General features: G+C 39.1%; 1 protein-coding gene across 1 annotated transcript in view; it reads left to right on the top strand.

Annotated features, from left to right (window-relative positions):
• The window catches only part of DNAH12 (dynein axonemal heavy chain 12), a 260,066-nt gene extending 243,751 nt beyond the window's left edge, over positions 1 to 16,315 (top strand). The window contains 8 exon segments of the mRNA XM_055135991.1: positions 3,692 to 3,925; positions 4,332 to 4,520; positions 6,719 to 6,822; positions 7,944 to 8,148; positions 10,011 to 10,148; positions 10,911 to 11,002; positions 13,125 to 13,192; positions 15,948 to 16,315. Coding sequence (XP_054991966.1) covers positions 3,692 to 3,925; positions 4,332 to 4,520; positions 6,719 to 6,822; positions 7,944 to 8,148; positions 10,011 to 10,148; positions 10,911 to 11,002; positions 13,125 to 13,192; positions 15,948 to 16,138 — 1,221 coding nt within the window. The 3' untranslated portion in view covers positions 16,139 to 16,315.
• Positions 16,316 to 21,783: the final 5,468 nt, after the last annotated feature.

The following is a 21,783-nucleotide window of genomic DNA, read 5'->3' as shown; positions in this document are numbered from 1 at the left end:
GCTGGAAAGATGGTACAGCGGGTAGGGTAGCGGACCCTGGTTTGCTGGTTCAATTTCTGATCTCCCATGTCGCCTTCTGAGCTCCACGAAGAGTGATTCCTGAGTGCAGAACCAAGATTAATCCCAGAGCAAGCTCCATGTTGCCCCAAAATAAGCAAATAAATTTTAAAAATTCATCTAATGCCATACTCAAAGGGGAAAAACTAAAAGCCTTCCCTTTAAAATCAGGCACAAGACAAAGTTGCCCACTCTTGCCACTTTTATTAAATATACTATTTTTTTAATTTATTTTTTTAAATTTTTATTTGATCACCATGTGGAAAGTTACAAAATTCTCAGGTTTATGTCTCAGTTATACAATATTCAAACACCATCCCTTTACCAGTGCCCATATTCCACCACTAAAATCCCCAGTATACCCCCCGCCCCCGCCCCCCACCCCCAACTGTATAACTGATGAATTTCACTTCATTTTCTCTTTACCTTAATTACGTTCCATATTTCAACACAAAACTCACTATTGTTGTGGGAGTTTCCCCCCAAAAAAAGACAGCCCTACTAAGGAAGCATTTGATAATTAGTTTTCCATTAAAGGATTGTATGTTTGCAGTTTTTAGAAAAGGTCGCACGGCCGCCTTAGCGGCCGCGTGGTTCAGATATGTCCCAGTCCCTCATCCCAGAGATGTGTTAGTTGCTGCTCAGTGTCGCCAGGGCTCCATCTGGAGAAGGTGTGGTGGCTGCACCTCCTCCGTCCGGATCCCCGGTGTTGCTGGCCCCGATTCGGGTCCGGAGCATTCTCCGGCCGTAAATATACTATTGAAAATACTTGCCATACCAGTTAGATGCTCTGCTCTCACCATTCTTCCTGCACTAACATATGCCTCAGAGACCTGGGCCCTACGCAAGCAGGATGAGAATGCTATTAGGGTATCCCAAAGAGGAATCAAAAGAGCTATGCTGGGAATATCATGTCTCACTCAAGTGAGAGAAGGAATCCAGAGTTCTGACCTCCGTTGACGGTCAAAAATCAGGGATGCTGTCTAGTTTACCAAGGCATCCAAAATCAAATGGGCCGGTCATCTAATGCGATTCGGAGACGACCATTGGACTAGAGCTGTTACAGACTGGATTCCACGGGACATCAGAAGACCTCGTGGCCGCCCTCCAACTAGACGGTCAGATTTCTTTGTCAAATCTCTGAATGAACGATTTGAGGCTCTTTCTGTTCCTGGAGCGAGCAGGTATCATTGGGCTACACTAGCTCGCAACAGGGACAAATAGAGATGTTACTGGCACCCGCTCGAGCAAATCAAAGATCAACGGGACTACAAGTGATACAAGTGATACCAGTTAGATAAGAAAGGATATCAAGGGCATCCAGATAAGAAAGGAAGAAGTCAAGCTATCACTATTTGTAGATGACATGATACTTTACTTAGAAAATTCTAACCAGTCTACCAAAAACCTCCTAGAAAAATTAAGCTGTATAGTAAAGTGGCAGGTTGCAAAATTAGTACCCACAAGTCTATGGCTTTCCTACATATAAATAATGAATGAAAAGAAAGAGATATTTAAAAACAATCCTGTTCACAGTTGTGCCTCAGAAATCAAGTACTTCGGAAACAGTTTAACTAAAGGGGTGAAAAACCTATACAAAGAAAACTACAAAACGCTACTTCAAGAAATAAAAGAGGACACATGGAAATGAAGACACATCCCCTGTTTACGGATAGGGAGGATGAACATTGTCAAAATGGCAATACTCCCCAAAGTTTTATGCAGATTCAGTGCAGTCCCTATAAGGATACCCACAACATATTTCAAAGAACTAGATCAAACACTGCTGAAATTCAAATGGAATAATAAACCCCATGAATATCGAAAGCAGTCCACTGGAAAGAGAAGATGGGAGGCATGACCTTTCCTAACTTCAAACTTCCTCAAAGAATAAATACAAATGGCAAAAAAAATACATGAAAAAATGCTCTACATCACTATCATCAGAGAGATACAAATCAAGACAACAATGAGATATCGCCTCACACCACAGAGACTGGTTCGCATCCAAAAGAACAAGAACAACCAATGCTGTTGTGGATGCAAGAACTCTCATTCATTCGTGGAAATGCAGACTGATCCAGCCTGTTTGGAAAATAATATGCCTTTTTTTGGGCATTCCTCAAAAAAATTGAGCTTCCATATTACCTAGCAATACCACTCCTGGGAATATAACCCAAGGGTTCAAAAACACAATGCAGAAGAAAAAATCTGCACTTACATATTCATTGCAGCACTATTCACAAATAGCCAGCATCTGGAAAAAACCCAAGTGCCCAAGAAGAGATAACTGGATGAAGAAATAATGGCACATCTATACAATGGAATACTACACAGCCACTAGGAAAAATGGAGTAATTAGATTAGTTTATAAGTAGATGGACATGGAGAGTATCATGCTGAGTGAAATGAGTCAAGGAGAGGGACATAGAATGATTGCACTCATTTGTGGGACATAAAAAAAATATAGGGACACACAAATGAATCTTGGACCTGAGCGACTTGCTGCAGCGATTTCTTCAGGCCCTAATTATTAAAATCTTAGAATTCCTAGAGCACGAGGCAGCTCTTTTGGCCACGCGACATTATATTATATCCATAACACCATAACAAGCAATACAAAACACATTGCCTAGCATTGCATTTTTGGCAGGTATGAGAGATGGTAGGACTGGTCTCAAAATATCAAAGAGAACTAAAGTAGAGAAAGAGTATTTTGCAAATTGTCTGCCACACAGGCATGGGGAGGTGTGGAAGGGGGGGCGGAGACACTGGGGATTTTGGTGGTGGAAAACGTACACTGGTGAAGGGATGAGTGTTTGCTGACCAGATGATCGGAGTTCAAACATGAAATTTTTGTTACTGTACCTCATGGTGAATTAATTAAAAAAATAATAGAATAAAATATGAAATCCAAGTAAAAAAATAAATAAAAAAAAACAGTATGAGATTAATACCCAAGGCCATTAAAATAAAGGTCAGGAGGATTGGTCCATGGTAGGAAGCTTGCCTCAAGTGCAAGGGGGAGATGGCAGTTGGGATAAAGGGGGGACCACTATAGCAATGATAATTTGAAATTATCACTCTGGATAAGGACTACATGCTAAAAACAGGTAAAGGCTTCCAGGGACTTGTGCAGACCAGCTTTCTAAGCATGGTGAAAATAGGCAAAGGAACAAACAAACAGGAGAACCTCTCAGTATCTGTATTGAAGAACATAATGCCTGAAAGGAGAGTGGGAGAGTGGGGACAAGGAAGGGGGGAGGAAAGAGTAGGAGAGAGAGAGAGATGGAGGGAGGGAGGGAGGAAGGGAGAGAGGGAGGGAGGGAGGGAGGGAGGGAGGGAGAGGAAGAGGAAGAGGAAGAGGAAGAGGAAGAGGAAGAGGAGAGGAGAGAGGAGGCAGACTGGGGAGGGAAATTGAGGACATTGGTATAGGAAATGTATACACGTGGAGGGATGGGTGTTGGAACTTTGTATGACTATAACCCAATCATGAACAACTTTGTAACTGTGTCTCATGGTGATCCAATTTAAAAAAAGAAAATCTCTGTGAATTTTTAAAAATCATCTAATGCCATCTTAAATGTAACTGAAGTGAAAGTCTAAGTTTTTCTTATTTTTACCTTTGTTTTAGTTATTTATAAATGAATATGATAAAATTCCATTTGAAGCTATCTCTTACTTGACTGGGGAATGTAATTATGGAGGAAGAGTAACAGATGATTGGGACAGACGTCTTCTCTTAACAATGCTGGCTGACTTTTATAATCCACAAATAATTGAAAACCCTCATTATAAGTTTTCTCCAAGTGGAAATTATTTTGCACCTCCCCAAAACACCTATGAGGAGTACATTGAATTCATTAAGGTAACTGATGTCACTGAAGATAGGATTAAATTTTAAGTGTAATTTGTTACCTAAAACTAAAGAGCAAAATGTTTCCTTATAATGAAATGAGTTAGACAAGTTTGTTTGTTTGTTTGTTTAGTCAACCTTCTCTCTATCTTCTATTTCTGTAATTGTTTTACTTCTCTGGTGTGTGTGGGGCGGGGGTGGGGGGGAAGGAGGAGCACCCGGGGTTTGTGCTGGTATTAAACTCAGGGTCTCAAACATTCTAGGCAAGTGCTGTGCAACTGAGCTACGTCACTGGCCCTCATGTTGTTTAATTTTGTTAATGTTTAGTTGCTTTTTAATTTTTGATCAGCATTTGTCTACCTTAAAAATTTATGTATCGAGTGAAAATGTAACATTTGCTTACTTTACTTTTTGATAGAAACTTCCCATTACTCAAGAACCCGAGATATTTGGATTACATGAAAATGTTGATATCTCCAAAGATCTTCAACAGACAAAAATTCTCTTTGAGTCCTTACTCCTCACCCAGGGAGGCTCCAAACAGACAGGAGCCTCCGGAAGTACTGATCAAATTTTATTTGAATTTTCCCAAAATATTCTCCTTAAGGTAATGTTTATCTCAAAATATATTTTTTATAATATAAATGAATGAGTATGAAAACACCACTTAGCAACACTATGACAGTAAGTGTGAAATGCTTTGCTTTCAGATCATTGGTTTCCAAATCTGTAAAGTGGTGATAATAGGTCTTTTTATTCACATATTGCCTGGCAATAGTAAGTTCTTAGTAACTATAACCATGGATAAGTAATGGAGCATTTATGATTTATTTCCATTCTAAACAATGAAGCTTCTCTTTTAGAGAGGGGGTTGTTTGGTATTTGGGGGTTTTCTTTCTGGACTACACCCTGGCTATTCTCAGGCATTACTCCTGGCTCTCAGGAATTACTCCTGAGAGTGCTCAGGGGACCATATGGGATGCCAGGGATCAAATCTAAATCTGTCTTGGACAAGAGCACTGTACTATTGCTCTGGTCCCTGAATCTATCTCTTTTAAGTGAAGGAAATGATTTGGATTTACTGGTTGGAGTAAATGTTTTATAATCTATATCTCTAAGAATCAGGAGGTTCAGGAAGGTCAGATCAACTTTAAATAAACTGCAACAGTTTTCCTCTCACCTCCACGCCCACCCCTATAATACAGCCCAATATACTCTGCTCTACCAGGTAAAGTAAAGCTCCCCGCCCTCCCATCCCCCCTTAAATTCAACTAAAGAACTACTAAAGGAACTTTACTGAAAAACAAACAAACTTTTGTTTGTTTTGTGCCACACCCGGGGATGCTCAGGGATCAATCACTCCTGCTACACTCAGAGAACCATAAGGGATGCCCAGGACCAAACCAGGGTCCACCACCATATGCAAGGCCCCTACCTGCTGTACTGTTGCTCTGGCTCAGAAACTTCCCTTTAAAAATATTTTAATTATAACACTTTGATTTACCAAGTTGTTTGTAATGCAGTTGTTTCGGGCATTAAATCTTCCAACACCAATCCCACCATCAGTGTGACGTTCCTTCCACCAATGTCCCTTTGCAGGCACAAACAAGTTTACTTTATATTGACAAACAGAAACTTCTTGTCTCATGTTCTGGCAGTCAGAACTACAAGATCAAAGTGTCAGCAGGGTTGGTTCCTTCTGAGAGTGAATCTGTGCCATATGTTTCATTTGGTAGTTCACCGGCAATCTGTGACTCTTTGACTTAAGAGCTACTAAGGGAACTTTAGAAAGATTGTATAACACTAAGCACAGATCTTCACATTACCCTTAAGGACCTTCACCCTCATATTTTAATCTTTCACTGAGCAGAGTATGGCTCCCTGGGTATCTGCCTTGGAAGGCCAGGGCCAGCTACCCTCCTCTGCTCTCCCAGCCGAAAGCTTTGCCAGGCACCACTCTAGAATGAGAGCAGATTCCCTCACCTGGGCTGCAGCCACTACAGAAGAACCAAGCAGCATTGCCTGGAACGCTGCTGCTTTTTTCAGTTTGTCTGCAGAATGGTGGCTCTTACAAGATCCCTAGCAGGAAGAAATAGCATTTAAGAATCATTTGTTGTAGACATGCCAAAGAGCCATGAAGTTTGGACTGGATTTTCCGTGTGCATTGCCCTGGACTGAATCCCTGGAACTGCAAACAAACAAACAAGAAACCTTGTATGAGGACCGATAGTACAGCAGGTAGAGATGGCCTTGCAGGTGGCTAACCTGGGTGTGATCCCCAGCACCCTATATGGTCTCCCCAATTCCCGCCAAGAGTGACCCCTGAGTACAGAGCCAGGAGTAAACCATGAGCACCACTGGATAAGACTGCTAAACAAAAAACAAACCAGAAAACCTAGTTAACAAGAATAAATAAAAACAGTTATAAAAAGTAGACCACTTTAATTGATAAAAAGTAATTTAATTTACAAAAGAAATTACACGAATTTTCAGAAATGTTTTCGTTTACAAAGTGCTGTGTCTTGTAGTAAAAACACAGGTCTTAGTTTTAGAGACCAGTGGATTTAAACAAACTTCTTTTGGAAAAAAAAAAAGCTTCTTTTTGAATGTGTGTTCCTGGGCTGTTACTTAAATACTCTGTTATTAAATTACATCAACTGTAAAATATGTCTGCCTAAGAGTAATGTATAGAAAGCAGTTAGCATTATACCAGGCACATAGTGACTGCATAATATTAGTGATATTATAGGGAATGAATTATTCATTCTGAGATTAATCTGCAATCTGAAAAATCTATCTTCTTAGCTACCAAATAATTTTGACATTGAACAAGCACTAGTGAAGTATCCTGTGAGATATGATGAGAGCATGAATACCGTCTTAGTACAAGAAATGGAAAGATTTAACAAGTAAGGAGCTATATTCAGGGATTCGGAAGGCTACAGTCAAAAATAAAGAGGCAGGGGGTGGCGAGTGGGGGAGAACGGGAGGAACCCTGGGGACACTGGTGCTGGGACAGGTACAGTGGTGGAGGAATGGGTGTTGGAATACTGTATGACTGAAATCTAATCATGAACAGCTTTGTAGGGGCCTATCTTACAGTGATTCAATAAAAAAGTAAAACAAATTATTTTATAAAAGACATGTATGAATTAAAAATTTAAGGACTGTTGTCTAGCCTAACACATTATTAAAAGGCATACATAAAAAGAGGATGACTTTGGTTTTGTGGAGGGGTGAGGGCAGGGGGTGTTAAGGAGGGTGGAGGTTACACCCAGCTGTGTTCAGGACTTATTCTTGGCTCTGAGTTCAGAGATCACTCCTGGTGGGGCTCGAGGGACCTTATATAGTGCCAAGGATCAAACCGGGGTTGGCCGCATGTAAGTCAAGTGCTTACCCACTATACTATCACTCCATTCCCACATAAACTTACTTTTTTAAGTTTTCATATTTGTACTAAGACAGCATGATTTGCAAAGTTATTTATAGTTGTGCTTTAGGCAAATTATGTTCTAGGTACCAGTCCTACCACCAGTGTCAACTTCCCTCCACACTCCTTTCTTTTAAAAATTTGTTACCTCACATATACCTTTATACATTTTTCTGATTTTCTGTGTCACCCGCATCATTTGCCTAATGTTTTAGTTTAACTCTTTTGCTGCTTAAATAAGGTTATTACTAAATAATAACATCCAACAAGCAATGATTTTATGTGCTGTCACTGTCAGTGTCATCCCATTGCTCATCGATTTGTTCGAACGGGCACCAGTAACGTCTCTTGATTGTGAGACTTATTTGTGTTTGTATTAATTTGTATTGTACTAATTTCTGTTTTTTAAAATATGTGTGTAATGATTAAAATGAAAAAAGTTTATTAGGTTATCTCAACTAAAATTACTTAATTTTACTTAGCGGCCACATTTAGGGAATACTTTCTTAAAAATTATAAATGAAATTTTTGCTATTTAATGGAAAAACCATATTGATTTGATATTTATACATATGTGGGTGATAATTTCTTTCATTTCAGCTTAATTAAAACTATACGTAACACTCTACGGGACCTAGAGAAAGCTATTAAGGGTATTGTTGTAATGGATTCTACATTGGAGGCACTTTCTAGCAGCTTGCTTATTGGAAAGGTTCCAGAAATTTGGGCCAAAAGATCATACCCAAGTCTTAAGCCCCTAGGAAGTTATGTAATAGATTTACTCGCACGGCTGGACTTTTTACAGGTAAAAGATCTCATATATTATCTTTTATATATTATAATATATATCTTGTTGGACTGATGAAATATTAAAAAATTGTGTTTACTTCAGTGTACCTGGGTTGGATAGAACAGAATTTATAATTTCATGAAAATCTAATAAAATTTTAGATATAAAAAATTATGCTCATTTCAAAGTATTGATTAGAAAATTAAATTTTACTTTCCCTGAAGTCAACTAATATGGGACATTTATAGTTTTGGAGGTTCTATATTTGTGAGACCAGAATATAATGTTGTGATTATAATACTCTGGGTAAATCACAAGAGGAGTTGGATCTGCACAAAAAGAATTGGATTTACCAATATTTACCAATATTAAGCATTATCTAAAAGATGATTCTTTTAAAATCCCACAGACTCTGAGGCACACATGTAAATGCTATTCAGGCAAACATAGGAAAGGCACAATCTTCCTTATGATTCCTGGCTGTGACTATAACTTGCATTTGACTTCCTCCTTTACATGCCATCCTCTTTCTTTTCCTTATCAAAGGCATCTGACATATACAGTAAATTCCACCCTTCCCTTGCCATTACCTTATTTTTCTTGAGATGTGAGTTCATTTTCCAAACCTTTTGAAACTTTGGTTGGATTGCTCATTTAACTGTCTGCTGTTCTGCTTGAAAGGCCTTGAGAATTAGTATCTTGATCTCCTAACGGGATCCAGGTCTGGTGCCAGATTAAATAGTCTCCAAGATCTTTTGTTGTGCTTAATATAAAATTTTCATCAAACTTTCTACTAACTGAATTTTGAATTTTTCCTGGATTCATTGTTTGAATACTTGTTTTTTGCTTTTTGGGTCACACCCAGCGATGCATGGGGATTACTTCTGGCTCATGCACTCAAGAATTACTCCTGGAGGGGCTGGAGAGATAGCACAGCAGGTAGGGCATTTGCCTTGCACGCGGCCGACCCGGGTTCAAATCCCAGCATCCCATATGGTCCCCTGAGCACGGCCAGGGGTAATTCCTGAGTGCAGAGCCAGGAGTAACCCCTGTGCATCGCCAGGTGTGACCCAAAAAGTAAAAAAAAAAAAAAGAATTACTCCTGGAGGTGCTCAGGGAACAATATGGGATGCTGGGAATCAAATCTGGGTTGGCCATGTGTAAGGCAAAACACCCTATCTGCTGTGCTATCACTCCAGCCCCTGATTAGTACTTTTAATCATCCTGTACTATAAAGTTTTTTCTGAATGCTTCTTCCCCATTGTCCTCTTACCCTTACAAAATCTGCTAAGTTTTTCAGCCTTTCTTGGGATCTCTTGGATTTCCCTTATCATGGCCCTTAAGCGTTAACAAATTAAGCAAATGAATTGTTTGGAGTTTTCTATATTTTCCTTTTCTTCTTCTTGTAATTAAAAAAAAAGTAAATAGGGCTGGGAATCGGTTTAAAGGGTTGCACATACTTTTTCCCCCCCTTTGAAGCCAGACCCAGTGGTACTCAGGACTTGCTCCTGGCTCTGGGTTCAGGGGGATTATATGTGGTGTAGGGATTCCACCCAGGTAGGCTGTGTGCAAGGCAAGTACCCTACCTACTATAATATCACTCCAATTACCTGGAGCACCTGCTTTTTTGTGGAAACCCTGACACCACATGGTCTCTGAGCATTGACTCAGGTGTGACTTTTGAGCCCTGAACTGGGAGTACCCCCCCAAAGCATTACTGAGTGTGGCCCCCAAAACAACAACAGCAAAAAAACATTTTAAAGCTTTTTTCTGGCTATAGTCTCAATTTAGTCTGGCACTGGATCTGATAGTGAATGTCAAATGAAACATTCTAAATTGACAAGTGAATATAATGCATATTGTTTTTTTCTTTATAGAGCTGGTATGATTCAGGAAAACCTAATGTGTTTTGGCTCTCGGGTTTCTTTTTCACCCAAGCCTTTTTAACAGGAGCGATGCAGAATTTTGCGAGGAAATACACCATCCCTATTGATTTACTGGGGTATGAATTTGAGGTACAGTAACTCCTTACATTGCAATCATGTGTTTTTGCAAGGAAGATATTCAAAATTAATATTTTTCTAGCCAATTATAAATAAATTAACTAGTTCCACTGTGTTTCATGAAGGAAGGAATTCTCTTGCTAATTCTTTGATTGAAATGCATATATCTTTGCTTGTTTGTTTGTTTTTGTTTGGGGACCACAACTGGTGGTTGTGCTCAGGGTTTACTCCTGGCTCTGCTCTCAGGAATCACTCTTAGCAGGGCTTGGTGCACTATTTATAGTGCCAGGGATCGAACCGGTTCATCTGTATACAAGGCAAACACCCTGCCCTCTGTTTTATTGTACCTGTCCGAAGGCTCATTTATCTTAATATTCAATTCAAATAATCCAGTGTTGGTTTTCTATATCAGCAAAAATTAACACGAGGTACTGGAGAGAGTATAATGTGTAAAGTGCTTGCCTTGCATGTGGTTGACCAGGCACCCTCCATGGTCCCCAAGCACCATCAGGAGTGATACTTGAGCAGAGTCAGGAGTAAACACTCGTATCTCCAGGTGTAGTTCAGAAACCAAAGTCAAAAAATTAACATAAGGTGCTAAAATATGATAAAACATTTTCAAAGCACTCTTTTACATTTTCCTGAAAATTTTTATACTTAAGCTTTTATACAGTAGTTTTCCTAAATATATTATGAGTATTCAGCAAATATTTTCTTTACAAGACATAATTGTCGAGAGAAAATATCATTCTTAATGTGTGCCTCTATCTGCAGGTTATTCCTACTTATACCTCTGATACCGCACCTGAAGATGGTGTTTATATCAATGGACTATATCTTGATGGAGCACGCTGGGACAAAGCAAGGTCAGTAACTTCAGCTGTCACTTGTGGTTGAACCATAAGTAAGAAAGATGTTTTCCCCATTCCCCAAACAGAACAGCCTCTTCTAGGGGATTCTGCAAGTAATAAATAATACCAGGGTTCTTACTATAAATTATTTCTCAGACAGAGACAATTAATAAACATATTCTAGAGGAGCAATAGCACAACGGGCAGGGCGTTTGCCTTGCACGTGGCTGGTTTTGATTCCTCCGTCTCTTTTGGAGAGCCTGGCAAGCCACCGAGAGTATCCAGCCTGCACGGCAGAGCCTGATAAGCTACCCGTGGTGTATTTGATATGCCAAAAAACAGTAACAACAAGTCTCACAATGGAGATGTTACTAGTGTCCACTTGAGCAAATCGATGAGCAACAGGATGACAGTGATACAGTGACAGTGATACAGTGAAACTTGCTAATATTCAATGGTCTTATGAATAGAAAAAGGACTTGAAATAATTCAATATTCATAGGACCCATATGGCCGCTTCCACTAATACTCAGCCAAGCAGGCCTGACAGTTTAATGTTCGGGGCTCTCAGGGCTATTAGACCTGGTGATGCCGGAGTGTGAGAGGTAGGTGTGGGGGAGATGTCAGGGATCACACTTTAGGCTTTATACAAGCAAGGTGTGAACGCCAGGCCTCTGAGTTATCTCTCCAGACTCAAAGCATCTCCCTTTCCACTATTTACAATTTAGCAAACTCCTTATTTCTACTGGCAAGTGAAAAAGTTTTTCTTATATTTTTTACTTTGTCTTTTTTTATTTGGTATTGTTATTTTGATTCCATTGTACATAAATCTTTAGATTTAGTACAAGATTTTCAGACTAAAAGACAAGTAATGCTATTCTTTTTTAAAAATATGTAGGTGTGATTAAAAGAGGAAAGTTATTGCCTTGAAACTCTGTTTTGGGGGGAAAAGCTCTCAGAGCTGGAGTGCGCTCTTGGCATGCAGAGGCCCTGAGTTAGATTCCCTGCACTGTCTGGTCCCCTATGCTGCAGAATGCACATGATTCCCCCCCCACACACCTCTCTCTCTCTCTCTCTCTCTCTCTGTCTGTCTCTGTCTCTCTCTCTGTCTCTGTCTCTGTCTCTCTCTCCATCAACCCCTCCCTCTTCTCTCTTGTCTACTGACATTTATCTTAACTTACTTTTTCTTTTTGGGGGGTACACCTGATGGCACCTTCTGGCTCTGAGCTCAAGGATCACTCCTGGTGTGTCTTAAGGAGACCGTGTAGAGTGCTGGGGGATCAAACTAGGTTGCCAGTGTGCAATAAAAGCACCCTACTCACTGCTCTTGGCCCTGTAAGCTTCCCCCCCCTGACCTTTTCTTTCTCCCCCCCTCTTACACACAAACCATGCAGCATAGGGGATAGATACCAGGTTTTCTGGATAGATATATCTGTTTGAATCCCAAAGCTAATATTTAAGAGCTATATTTCTCTGAGAAAAGTATTCAACCTTACTCAGCTCCACTTTTCATATGTGAAATAAGCCTCAATGAGAACAAATGATTGTGAAGGTCGTGGATGGTGCCAGAAACTGGGGTCAGAGCAATAGTACAATAGGTGGGGCATTTGGCTTGCATGCAGCCTACACAGATTCACTCCCTGGCACCCCATATGGTCCCCCAACCCCACCAGGAGTGATCCCTGAGCACAGATCCAGGAGTAAGCCCTGATAATAGCCAGGTGTGACCCAAAAACCAAACCAATAAAGATAAATAAATAAAATGGCAGAAATTATTTCTCCTTGCCACTTTTCATAATTTTTTCTTAATTCTTCATCTCTTGCTTAATTGTTTTATATTTCTTTTACAACACATCTCTAGTCCTCAATATCATTATACTGGTGGAGGGATGGGAGTTGGAACATTGTATGACTGAAATGCAACCATGAACAGTTTTGCAATGCTCTATCTTATAGTGATTCAATTTTTAAAAAGTGAGCAGTAGAGCAAAAAATAATAATAATTTATTTATAATAATAAATAAATAATAAAAATAAATATAATAAATAAATATAATAAATTTACTATCTAAAATTTCTAGAAAGCAAATTTCATGTCATTTTTAATAAATTCTCTGTCCGATTTTTCTTTTCACAGTGGATTGCTTTCAGAACAACATCCCAAACTTCTGTTTGACTTGATGCCCATTATATGGATAAAGCCAAGTAAATATACTTCTAACAAAATTTCTTAGTATTCTACGGAAGTAATTAATGACAAGCAGCTTTTAAATGTTCTAATTAACTCTGCTCCAGGACTGAAGAGATAGTGCAAGGTGTGGGGTGGGAGGGTGGGATAAGGCTCTTCCCTTGCATCAGGTTAACCCTGGTTAAATATCCAGCATGCACAAGCTTCCCGGAGCACTGCTAAGAGTAAGCCCTGAGTACTGCCATGTGTGGCCCATCCTCTGCCAAAAATAAATAAATAACTGCTCCAAGCTATTAGAATTTTATTCAGTTTCTTTTTATAATGGTATTCAAGGCTCAGATAGGAAATATATTGTTCCTCTTTCTTATGTTACATTTATATATATTTGTGGAGGGAAGTTTTATGCCACACCTGGCAGTCTGAGGAGCTACTCCTGGTGCTGTGCTCAGGAGTGAGCCCCAAATTGGTTCTGGGGAACCCTATGTGGTCGCAGTGATCCATTCATGTAAGGGAAGTGCCCTATCTGCTATACTACCACTCTGGCTCTGCATTTATAATTTTACAATATCATTGTCTTTTTTTGGTTTTATTACAAAGACCATAACATTTTCTTTCTTTTTAAGAGCTTAAATAATTTATTCCAAATCATCTACCATATAGAAGCAAAGTGTGTCCACAAAACCCATAGGTCTCCAGAACCAGTCTTAAATCTATACCCCACTATACTTTTTTTTAATTTATTTTATTTTTTTTTCTTATTTTATTTTATTTTATTTTAATAGTTCATTTTTAATTAGTGAGTCAATGTGAGGGTACAGTTACAGATTTATACATTTTTGTGCTCATGTTTCTCCCTTACAAAGTTTGATAACCCATCCCTTCACCAGTGCCCATTCTCTACCAAAAGTAAACCCAACATCCCTCCCCCCCTCCCCAGTCCTGTCTCCCCCCACCCCACACTGCCACTATGGCAGGGTGTTCCCTTTTGTTCTCTCTTTCTGATTAGGTGTTGTGGTTTGCAATAAAGGTGTTGAGTGGCCATTGTGTTCAGTCTCTAGTCTATATTGGGCCTGCATCATCTTTCCCCCACATGACCTCCAATCACATTTTACTTGGTGTTCCCTTCTCTGAGTTGCCCAGAATGAGAGACCAGCCTCTAAGCCATGGAGACAACCTCCTGGTACTTATTTCTACTATTCTTGGGTGTTAGTCTTATAGTCTGTTATTCTATAGTCCACAGATGAGTGCAATCTTCCTATGTCTGTCTCTCTCTTTCTGACTCATTTCACTTAGCATAATACTTTCCATGCTGATCCACTTATATGCAAACGTCATGACCTCATTCTTTCTAACAGCTGCATAGTATTCCATTGTATAGATGTACCAGAGTTTCTTCAAGCAGTCATCTGTTCTAGGGCACTCGGGTTTTTTCCAGATTCTGGCTATTGTAAACAGTGCTGCGAAGACCATAACATTTTCTTTGCCTACCCCAGACTTATGCTTGTACAGTCAAAGTCTCCCATCAGTAATTATTTTTTTCTGAAGTGCCTTTGCACACCTCTCAGGAACACAAATTATCTAGGCAACTTCAGCCCACAAACAGAGTTTTCTGACTCCAAGACCCCGCTAAGGCTAAGAGCCAGCCAGATGCCCCCAGTGCATGTGTGATGCAATAGAGCAGAAATCAGCTTTACTGCTGTTGGCAAACTAATTGATTGCTGCTTCCCTCATTTTCCCAAAGGTCTAAAGAAATGGGATTATTTCTTTTGCTATAGACTTTCTAAATGGGGGCGAGGGGTAGGCCTCCCAAGGAGTGTCCAGGGGTCCCAGGGCCACTCCCATTGCTTCTCAGCCAACCTATCTTAATGGTTCAATGCTAAGGCCTGCTTGGCCCAGTGGTGTTCAGCGGACCTCCAGGACTACACCTTGTGGCATAGTGTCAGTGTGAAGACTTTGTGTTTCTGGGATCCAAACTGGGGTCCAGCAATTTGCTACCCAGATCGATATCCCTGACGATTGTACTGTCTTCCCGACTCCATGTCTGCCTATTTTTATTCTCAAAGAGCTATAAACAAAAGCATGTGTAAGTCATCCACAATTTCAACTAAGTCCATTAAGTTACTTCATTATTAATATCATTCAGTTACAACTATAAAGACTGTAGATTTATATTTATCTTTTTATAAATATATTTATATTTATCCAGTTTAGAAGAATTTTAGTATCTTCTATCTGACTTTTTAAGAATTTTATAGGAAGTGTGGGCCCAGCGGTTCAGTGGTTAGACCCTGTGATCACGTGCTCAGCCAGAAGATGCTTGGGGGCCATGAGAGCTATCTCCTGCCTGGCTGTAGAAACCGTGTGGTACAAGAGATCAAACTCAATTCCTTGCACATACCAGACATGTGCTCTCACCTTTGAGTCACATCCTTGGTCCTTAGTCCCTGTTTCATTCCGTCTTCCCTATTTTCTCCTTCCTTTATTCCTCCTCTCCCAAGTAATCCAGCATACTTTCATGTTCAGTAAGTGATCAGGACTTTAAAAGTAACCCCTTCTTCTATACCTAGGAATTCTGATCCTCTGGATCACATAAAATCACTTGTTTCAGAAGCACAATTATGAATAACAATAAACATTAATAATTTTAAATCTTTAAATATGATTTGACACTTTATACTGGTCATTTTACTATAATATTAATTAATAGAAATTCTTTTGATATCAGTGGCTATTTTTCCTTATCCAATGAATGTATTTCTTTTTTTTTCCAAGTTAAAAAGACTAATGTTGTGAAGACAAATGCTTATGTCTGTCCTCTCTACAAGACAAGTGAACGTAAAGGAACCCTTTCCACTACAGGACATTCTACCAACTTTGTCATTGCCATGCTGCTGAAAACAAACTTGCCCACTCAACACTGGATCAAGCGTGGAGTTGCTCTGCTTTGTCAGTTGGATGACTAAATTGGAAAAATTCTAAAAAAGAAAAATCTAAGTGGGAAAGTGATCTTCACTTCAAAATATATATACTTAAAAACTTTATCTTGATGTCATTATTTTTTGTTTTTAATAGTTTAAATTCTAAAACACTTTTGTTTGCATCAACAATTTAAATGCACTAAAAGTTAGAATATGATCTTCTAGAAGTACAAATGCACATAAGATATTTTATACAAACTGGGCTATAAATTTATTTTGAAATATTTTTTCTAAAACTTAGTAATACAAATATATTTTGATAACAACAGCCACAATATTAAAGTTAATTAACGTGTTGGATATTTTATTCTTAGTATTATTGGGTATTGTGTTCTGTGTTTCACCGTTTTCAAAAAACATTGGATTATCATTCTTTACATAAATCTTGCCATGTCTGGTCTATTATACCTTAGGTCTATTTCCACTTCTCTTAGAAGTGAAGTTTTTGAAATAATAGATGTAATTTTTTCAATCTTGAAATATATTTAATTTTCTCTTCCAAAATATTATATTGATTTAACATTTACTTGGTGTTATTCTTCTAAATGGTATATGTGAATAGTCTTTGTATTATTCTCTTCTCTGATGCTATCACTCTTATTAGAAGAACCCTCTAAATAAACTTATTTTCCCTTTTCTTCTTTTTTTTGTGTGTGTTTCTGTTTTGGGAACACTCCTGGTGGTGCTCATGACTACTCTTGGTTCTGTACTCAGGGATCATTCCTGGTGGTGCTTTGAGGACCATATGCAGTGCTGGAGCTCAAACGAGGTTGGCTTCATGTAGGGCAAGCTCTTAGCCTCAATACCATCTAATCCTAGATAAATCTTTGATATCACATTTTGTCAATGTGAAAGGAAATTTTTTGACACTTATAAAAATATTTTAAACCTTTGTTTAGTTCCCTTGCTTGTTTAATACATATATGAAAATCAGATTTGGAGATATTGAATAAAATTTAACCACTACCAGAGAGTTTTTGAAGGGCTATGGCATTTCATTGGTTTCAGGAATAGTTTACTCTTCATTCAATTATCTGAAGTGATTATACATTAACATTTCAAGTATATAAATAATTTGTAAGTAAGGACTGTAAGTTTTCAATAAAAAAGAATGAGTACAATGGGACAATGCACAAGACAAGCAGGACTCAAGCATTGGGTGGCCAAGAGCCGCCTCCCCAGGCCGGGCAACAGGCAAAGGACAGACAAAGGAACAGGAGCCAGGTTGGCAGTCCATTTATTACTCTCTCCTCCCAGCGTAGTGGGATCTCTCCCTTTATAGAACATCTGTAGTCGTTGTTTTGGTCGTAGTCCCAGTCATCAGAGTTCCATCATCCTAGTCTCCTCGTAGACCTCAAAGTCCTCTGCTTCCAGTCATCATCGTCATCTGGTTCTCGTTCTAAGCCTCATAGATCTCAAAGTCCCAAAGTCTCAGTTCTCATTCTTCAAAGTCTCGTTATCAACTTTCTCGTCCTCAACGTCTAGCCCTCAGCATCTAGTCTTCAGCGTCTAGTCTTCAGCACCTAGTCTTCAGCGTCTAGTCCCGACATTCTTGTTCCCAACATCTAGTCTTCAATGTCTTTCACATCTCCTTCTCAGCATCTCTTGATCTACTCCTGTTCCAGAGTCTCGTCCTCATCTCTTTCCCTCAATGTCCAGTCTTCACTTTCTCCTTCTCACCTCCTTCTCAGCATTTCCTTCTCAGATCTAGTTCCAGAGTCTAGTTCCCTCTTACCCTTTTAGCATAGTTATATAAAAATCATGAAAGGTAAGAATACAAAGGTGGGGTTGATATTTCATAACAACAAAGAGATGTAAAGCTTCTCCTTCAGATTAACTCAAGGATAAAAATCTCATCTGAGGATTTAGCACTCCAGATTACCAGGAGATCTGCTCAAAGGCGGGATTCCATCCAGGGTATATTGCTTTCTCCTTTCCTCGGCTAGTAATCCATTTAAACAGTCATAGTAAATTAACTTCTTATCATATTTCTAGCAATGTCATTTTGTGTGAACAGAGTAGCACTGCACTGTAGCACTGTTGTCCCGTTGTTCATCGGTTTGCTTGAGTGGGCACCAGTAATGTCTCTGTTGTGAGAATTGTTGTTACTGTTTTTGGTATATCAAATACGCCACTGGTAGCTTGCCAGGCTCTGCTGTGCAGGCAGGATACTCTCAGTAGCTTGCTGGGCTCTCCAAGAGGGGCAGAGGAATCGAACCCTGGTCGGCCACGTGCAAGGCAAAGGCCCTACCCGCTGTGCTATCACTCCAGTAAGAGATATATTGAGCTTAAAGTTTGTCTCTTCCTGGGGACATCTTGCTATATATTTCAGACCACAGCCCTAAGGCCAGGTTAGTCTTTCCTAATCCCAGCAGGGTCCTTATTCAGTTACTTCTTTTTGGGTCATGGACAGAATTTGTTCATGACCATGCTCTTAACTTATAGTTAAGTATTATGGTGCTTGGCCTGGCCCATTTTGATGCCAGGGTAGCTCACAGCTTGCCCTGGGTCCATCCAGTCCCTTCATCAGGACCCTGCTTCTGGGGTGCTGGGAGCTAAGGGCAACTGAGGCTTGAGTCAAGTAATAATGGATGCCCAGGTGTAAATATTTTAAAATTTTTTATTTTTATTTTTTAATTAGTGAGTCACCGTGAGGGTACAGTTACAGATTCACATTTTAGTGCTTGTGTTTCCCTCATACAGTGTTCATGAGCCCATCCCTCCACCAGTGGCCATTCTCCACCACCAAGAACCCAGTATCCGTCCCACCTCCCAATCTCATCTTCCCCACCCCACACCGCCTCTGTGGCAGGGCATTTCATTTTGTTCTCTCTCTCTTTTTGAGTGTTGTGGTTTGCAATAGGGGTATTGAGTGGCCATCATGTTCAGACTCTAGTCTACTTTCAGCACGCATCTCCCTTCCCGCGCGGGCTCTCCAATCACATTTTACTTTACACTTCTCTATCTGGGCTGCCTTTCCCATAGCATGTGAAGCCAGCTTCCAAGCCATGGAGCCAACCTCCTGTTATTATATACTACTATTCTTGGGTGTTAGTCCCCTACTCTGTTATTTTATATTCCACAGATGAGTGCAATCTTTCTATGTACATCCCTCTCTTTCTGACTCATTTCACTTAACATGATACTTTCCATGTTGATCCACTGTATGCAAAGTTCATGACTTCATCTTTCCTAACAGCTGCATAGTATTCCATTGTATAGATGTACCAAAGTTTCTTTAACCAGTCATCTGTTCTCCGGCACTCAGGCTTTTCCCAGATTCTGGCTATTGTGAACAGTGCTGCGATGAACATATAAGTGCAGATGCCATTTCGACTATACCTTTTTGCTTCTCCGGGGTATATTCCCAGAAGTGGTATTGCTAGATCAAATGGGAGCTCAATTTCTAATTTTTTGAGAAGCATCCATATTGTTTTCCAAAGGGGCTGAACCAGATGGCATTCCCACCAGCAGTGTAGAAGGCACCCTTTCTCTCCACATCCTCTCCAACAGCTATTGTTTTTGTTGTTTTGGATGTGTTCAGGCATAAATATTATTTTGGAGTCAATTAACTCCCATGTTTCGTAGCATAGCATCAACTGTCTTCCTATGTCTATACAAAAGGGTTGCTAAATAAACCATGCAAATGACATAAAGGAAAGAGAAAAACAATATAGGATTATTAGTGCCTGGTGGAACTCAGTGTGCCTCAGTTGCACCGTTGTGAGAGTAGTTCAATAAACCTTAAGCTCCCTGAGGGAGGAGCAAGGACAACCCAATGTTATCCAATAAAGGAGAATCTTTTATTCTCAGTTTAAAAAATGGTCTCAGAATCAAACTTATTATTTTGTACTCTTAAAGTATTAATTGTTTTTGAAAAAATATTAATTCTGGGCTAGGACTCTAACTTAGAGGTAAAGTGCCTGCCTTCTATGCATAAGACCTGGGTTTAATCCAAAGCACTGCAAAAAAAAAAAAAAAAAAGGAAAACTGTCCTACACAAAACTTTAGCTCCACTTCCTATAAACAAGGCTATAAATTCATTTTGAAATATTGTTTTCAAAATATTTTCCCTATGACAGGGAAATAAAACTGCTAGAAGCAGTCAACTTGACATACAAAGGTAGTAAGGAAGCTGGAGGACAATCTCACATACCCAAATGCCTCAAGGTATTTGCTTCAGATTAATAGGAAATGCCAAGTGATCTCTTGGTTGGCTTGGGGTTGGTTTTTTTTAATGTTTTTTATTCAATTTTGGGTGTTTATTTTTGCGGAGCCAGTGTATAACCCAAGGACTTACATATTCCTGCTGGGCTATATCTCTGCTCTTGGTTATTTTTAAGTCAGTATTTTGATGACTTGGTATTTACTTATAATATTAGGACACAAAAATTCAAAGCATTTCAGTAAAAAACTTTGATCAAAATTTTCTCATTTTATGGACCTGCTCGGGTTGGGAGCTGCTGAAATAGACTATAGACCGAACATGAAGGCCACTCAATACATCTATTACAAACCACAATACCCAAAAGGAGAGAGAGAACAAAAGGGAATGCCCTACCACAGAGGCCAGGTGGGGAGAGGGAGGGGGCTGGGGGATGGGAGGAATACTGAGATCATTGGTGGTGGAGAATGGGCACTGGTGGGGGGATGGGTAACCAATCCTTGTATGACTGAAATGCAAACACGAACGTTTATAAGTATATAAGAGTACCTCATAGTGATTCACTAATAAAAATTTTTTTTAATTTTTTTTCATTTTATGTGGATATAATTCTTCCCTTGGGAATTCCAGCACACTCTAGACTGCAGCTTTATAAGCCCCCCCAAAATATAGGCTCAATGAATGAGTATCATTGGTATAGTCAATTTTGACATTTTGGTCAGGGTGAAATGACGTCACAGGTGGAAAATTAATTCTTGTTTACAGTGACTATATGTACATGTCTTCAGATAATAATTTTATTTTCTCTGGCCAAAAGTATCTTATTAGAGGAATAAATTACTTAATATGTTATATTTAATGAATAACAAAGTGAAGAAAAGGATCATGTTTCCAGAGCTAAACCACGTGTAAAAAATAAAGAGAATGTGCCAGACTGTCTTATGACCAAGTATTTATAGTAAAGCTATTAATGGAATGGTCGCTACAGGAGACCGGAGATCTTAAATATAAATGAAATTCTCGTGTGCTAATCTCTAACAGTGAAAAATTCAGTACCGATCTAAAGGATATAACGAAAGGTAAAGGAAAAAGGTGGTTTTTTTTATGCTATCAAAACTGTTCTGTTAAAATTGACATGTTCTTTGTGATATTGTCTAACAAATTTACTTGCTTTGTACTACCACAATTAATAAATATCATACTGAGATACATTTAGTCCTATAACATGTTATTTTTGTATTTTTGACAATATAGTTCTTAGCATAATTCTCAATGCTAAAGAAGATATTTTTCAAGTGAGTTCTATATTCCCTGAGAAAAACTCAGGAGCCAAGTTAATATAGATCAATATGAGCATTTTGATAGTAACAATGGTTCTGACCTAAATTTTATACAAAAGGTCATTTTTTTCCCTACATAATCTTTAAGTAAATGGTTCTTCTCATGGAAAATTCTAATTTATATT

This window comes from Sorex araneus, chromosome 4 (genome assembly GCF_027595985.1).
Source record: "Sorex araneus isolate mSorAra2 chromosome 4, mSorAra2.pri, whole genome shotgun sequence".
Lineage (NCBI taxonomy): Eukaryota > Metazoa > Chordata > Mammalia > Eulipotyphla > Soricidae > Sorex > Sorex araneus.
The sequence above is the reverse complement of the archived record's forward strand: the minus strand, read 5'-3'. Positions and strand labels throughout refer to the sequence as shown.